A 5133-nucleotide genomic window follows, 5' to 3' on the forward strand; every position below is an offset into this window, starting at 1 on the left:
TCGTGTAAAGTCAATTTTATTTATTCCGATTCATAGAAGCATTTTTTAGAAAATATACTTATTTTCAGGCCTGAAAAAAATCTGATTCAAACACTGACTGACTTAAATACTCTTGAAGAGATGGGAGTGCTAAGTGCATGAAACACACATTTCTCAAATCATCATCATCATCACCAAAAAGCGTACTCACAAACACAGTTATCAAATGACATATTATCACAAATAAAAACATGATTGGTTACCACAATGGTTAGTGCAGTTTTTAGATTCATTATTTACACCTTCACTAGAATCAAGACAGTACAAACTCACTCTTAGTAATCACAGATTGTCAGTAAAAGACGAGGGATGAGACGACTCAATATTTTTGCACAAATGCATAAAATAGTTCATGATGACTGGAGAGACGGATTGTGTGCTTTATGTACTACGGGTTTAGAGCGCCCTTAATGCCTGAGAAAATAGCAAGTGCAACCAGTTAAAAACAGAAAGCATACCAGTGCATGCATTTTCAGCAACAAATGTTTACATGGGTTAAAATGGGGGGGGGGGGGGGGGCAGCTGTTGGAGCTTTGTCTCTTGAGTCCACACGGTTTTTTAAAAGCTTGTCTCTCTCCAGTCCTCGTTGTTCCAGTCCCTCCCCAGAAAGCTCCTCCTGGTGCTCTGGTAACGTCATAACGCGTCTCTGTTGCCCAGCTGGGGGCTCTCATAACCTAAAACAAGCAGAGACAGTGTCAATGCAGGACTGTGCAGTTAAAATGTCCTCCTTGGAAATGAGTTTGTGATTATGTGTAAAGGGAATGGTTGCACTAATGGAGCCATACTTAAGGAAAACGACTATAGGGTATTGACAGATGTGCCGATATCTTCCAATTCATTTTGGCCAATTGCCAATATACAAACCTTTTTTTAATCCACCTAATTGCAGATAACATCAAGTCTCATCTATTGGCATCATCACATTATTATACATATGCTTAACTATTACATTGGACTCCAAGATCATATTACAATTCAACAATATTAACTTACTTAAATCATTCAGAAAATGGAGCCTATTATGTGGCTATACAATCCATACAATTCAAAAGAAAATGGTGCATTTCACATGTATTAATTATTAAGAAATTGGCATTATTGGCTAAGTTTTAACCTCATGAGGAACCACAAATGAAAAGCAGAACCGCAATCTGAAGTGGAATCGTTAAAATACAAATGATTCCCAACTTTAAGTACTACACAGTTACACTTTTAATAATTCCACTGTGAAGGTGATTTGTCACTTTATTATTCATTTTGTTGAATGAGAAGTTGCAGTTTTATGAATTACAATGTTTTAAACTCCATTCCAGTGGAGTTTGGATGCTGAAGATGTGTACAAACGTAAGCACTGTTAGTCTTCAGATTAAGCGTTTCTATCCTTTTAAATTCAATGAAGGTGGGGGACAAGCTCATACACAAAGAGAGGTTTTTAAACCTCCACAGTGAAGACACACCTGTTGCTCCCACCTTAGAAACGTTCCACTGCCTATGCACTTCATTCAAATGTAATTTGATCGTCAAAAATGTAAATAATGCACTTTGTGACGTTGTTTTGAAAAGTGCTGTATAAATAAGTTATTAATATTATTAAAAATGCAGATTTCATGGTGAATCCACATCAAATAATTATTACCTAGATCTACAGAGCTAAAAGGAGAGTGCATATTGAACTAACATGAATCAGTTCAAAACCACGCTAATGTCTGCATTATGTTTAAATAGGCAACTAAATGTGATTCACTATAGAAACTGTAAGAGGTTGTTTCTGTGGCCAAACAATGAAGTTGTTGCAGGTTTATAGCTGCACTAATATAATATATGTACTAGTGTCTGTATCCGTTTTCTTTTTTTGTCACACAAGTCAGCTATCTACAACCTTCTTTAAACCATAGCAGACAGATTTCTCTTTACAATAAACCATCTGTACTCTACTTGCTGTAAACCAAACACCAGACAGACAGAGTAAGCCTAGTCTAGTTAGTGAGCGCTAAATGCTTAAAGGAGGATAACATTGGATTTAAATTCACCAGATTGGCTGCAAACACGACTCTAAACAAATGCTAATGATGTTCTGTGTTTACTCAGACTTCCAGTATTCAGATATCACACTGTACTGGAAACACAAATGTGACAATTTGGCCACTGTTGGCTAGTAAAGTAAAAGATGTAATAAATAAATAAATGAGATGAATTGATTTATTATGTTGTTAATTGTGGCTAAGTAAAAAAACATATTCTTAAGAAAACTCAAATTAATGAGTTGTCTGTAAAAAAATATTACAGATTTAGTTTTTTAGTCAACATATATCAGCAAAAGTCTGTCAACCTTTATCTTTCTGAAAAACTGAAACTACAAAAAAAGATATCCTTTAAAAAAAATTCAAATAAATGAACCTAAATTCATTTTAGGTTCCTTTTTGTCAACATATCACTAGCTAAAAAAGGAACAATTAATAATAAATACGATTTTAATAATCGTAAATTAATTTCTGGTTCCGTTTTTTTGTCATGTGACATTTTTTAAGATATCTGACAAAGGGATTTTTCTTTTTGGAGTTCTGAGTTAAATACAGAATTCAGAGATTAAAGTCATAACAAAAACACAAAAACAACATTCACTTGTGGCCCTAATCCTCAACATCTATTCCATCTAACTAAATAATAAGTAACCGAACATTCAAACTATTATAACCCAGCCTACCCACAGCAGGTACACTTCCTGTATAAGCGGCTGTTTTCCCGTCGTCTGTGACTTATCATCGTCATCATCATCTTCACAGTGATGCTAATTGAGCCTCACGCAGCAGCTTCTTGACGAACAGCTGTGTATGACGGAGAGGATTGGCAGCGGTGTTGCTGTGTCATTAGAGCTCCTAGAATTCCTCCACCACAGGATTTTCACCTCCAACGGAAAAACGTCTCAGTGTCAAAATCGACAACGAGTCAGCTAAACATGGCTGCCAATTATCTCCATAATAAGACGTGGTATCAGAAAGGAATCAGCTCGAATTAAAGCAGGAGTGATAAAAGGTTCTTTATTTGAAATATGGCGAGGTTCCCGACTAATAGCACTCTCATCCAGGCCGTGTCGGAGCGGCTGCCAGCTGCAGGGAGACGTGCTGGAGAACAGCCAAAATAACAGCTTTAAAGGATGTTTTGTGATCTCTTTCTTTGGAGAAATTCATAAAAATAGCGGAACAAGGATGCATTCAATATGTTCGGTATGACTCATCCATGTACGGTGCTATGAGAAAGTCTACAAGGATTTTTTTTGTGCAAAATTTGGTGACAAAATAGGGTTGTTTACAGATGTTCTGCTTTTAGGGGGCCTATTACGCTCATCTTCAGGTTCATGTTTGTATTCTGTGTCTCTACTGTCACATGTCTCCATGCTCTAATGTTCAAAAAGCTCTTTATTCTCCTCATACTGCTGTCTGTGCTGCAGCACCTCTTTTCACCCTCTGTCTGAAACCAGAGCCCAGTCTGCTCTGTTGTGATTGGTCCAATGGACAAAGATGTCCTGCCCCTTAGCCTATCACATACAATGTGTTGGAGCGCTAGCCAATAGAAACGCAAGTGTTACATAAAGATGTCACTATGTTACAGAAGGGAAAAAGGCCCCCAGGAAGACGTGTTCCGTGTCAGTCTTTGACGTCATTGGGCTCAAAACAACTTTTCCCATTGACTTACATTGGGAAAGAGAGGTCTGTGAATCAGCAGATACTTATTTTTAAACTAAATCAACCACCCAGTACCAACACCTTCTAACCCTTATGTTTTGTGTCTCTTGTTATCCTCAAATCATTAGGGTCTTAAAGTTGTAAAATGCGCTAAAAGCCAAATCCAGAGTTTTTTCCTCTCCTTTCATTTGCCTGAACCGAGAGCAGGACATCGGAGGCGGGGCTTAACCCTAAACCCAGGTAATATTGCTCTGGAGAGGCCACTGAGCAACTTTTATATGAATGAAAGTGTCATGCCTCCAACGCTGTATCCGGTTCTCTTGGAGAGAAACTCCCTCTGGAGAGAACTTTGGGATTTTAGCCTTTGCATGCACACAAACCTATATAACACACTGACTACAGGATAGGGAAAACCCCAAAAAGCATAATAGGACCCCTTTAACTTTTAGTCAAATTAAAACTGTGCCAGATCACATGGCCGTCATACCGCACATTCAGGAAGTGAAACAGATACATACACCTGGTCCCCGCTGGGAAGTCCAGAGAGCTGTTTCTGTACTGGGGGAAACTGGGCTTTTTCACAGGGAATCTGCGATCTGAGGACCTCTCCTGATCGTAGGGGCTGTCCGGGTCCATGCCTGAAGGGAAATGGCACGAGACACACAGACAGAGTGGGATGTGGGAACAGGGGAACAAAAAGGGGGGAGGGGGGGTTGCAGGATAAAGCGGGCAGGAAGATCTATCAGGCATGGGAGGACATCAAAATCACGCTGCTTTCATTTGATATAATGATAACAAGGCAGTGGCCATTGTTATCATTATGGAGAAAACAGCAAGATGTCAATTTGTCTCATTCATGCATGTGTAGAGCCAAACGGCATGCATGTTGAGTTTATTAAGCACACAGAGAAAGAAGTACGGTACCTATGTCGAACGAGTTGGACTTCCTGGTGTGACGCGATGCTGCGGGGAATCCATTACGGCCTTCATCTTCATCTGGTTGGTGGAAGAGTAACAAAAAACATCATCATCTGCATGTATTCTGTCCATAGTGGCCTTCTGACATCATCATCATCATCATCATCATACAGCATTCAGTAGTCTCCTTACATCTACCAGGTTAAACAGAAACATTCAAAAAAGGTTGCTCAATTCTGACATTTTTCAATAGAAAATCAAGTGTTGCGTGTTATATATGAAACACACCAAATATGCCAATAATGAGATGAATAATACGATCTAAATTAAAGCCATTAAATGATTGCCTGCTAATACAAAGAAAGGAACCTAGAAATAGATAGTGTTTTAAAGTTGGTTTGTTATCCGCCCAATAAACAGTGAAGAAGAAGAACAAGAAGGAAGAGGAGAGGAAAGACAAGAGAGAGAGAAGAAGAAGAGACAATCAGAGAAG

The 5133-nt window shown here is 38.6% G+C and overlaps 1 protein-coding gene across 1 annotated transcript in view; it reads right to left on the reverse strand.

Annotated features, from left to right (window-relative positions):
• The window catches only part of carmil3 (capping protein regulator and myosin 1 linker 3), a gene marked incomplete in the record, with an annotated part of 121085 nt that continues 115952 nt past the window's right edge, over window positions 1-5133 (reverse strand). Inside the window, 3 exon segments of the mRNA XM_034215344.1 lie at window positions 1-713; window positions 4241-4360; window positions 4647-4718. Coding sequence (XP_034071235.1) covers window positions 673-713; window positions 4241-4360; window positions 4647-4718 — 233 coding nt within the window.

Source organism: Gymnodraco acuticeps, unplaced genomic scaffold, assembly GCF_902827175.1.
Source record: "Gymnodraco acuticeps unplaced genomic scaffold, fGymAcu1.1, whole genome shotgun sequence".
NCBI classification, from domain to species: Eukaryota; Metazoa; Chordata; class Actinopteri; order Perciformes; family Bathydraconidae; genus Gymnodraco; species Gymnodraco acuticeps.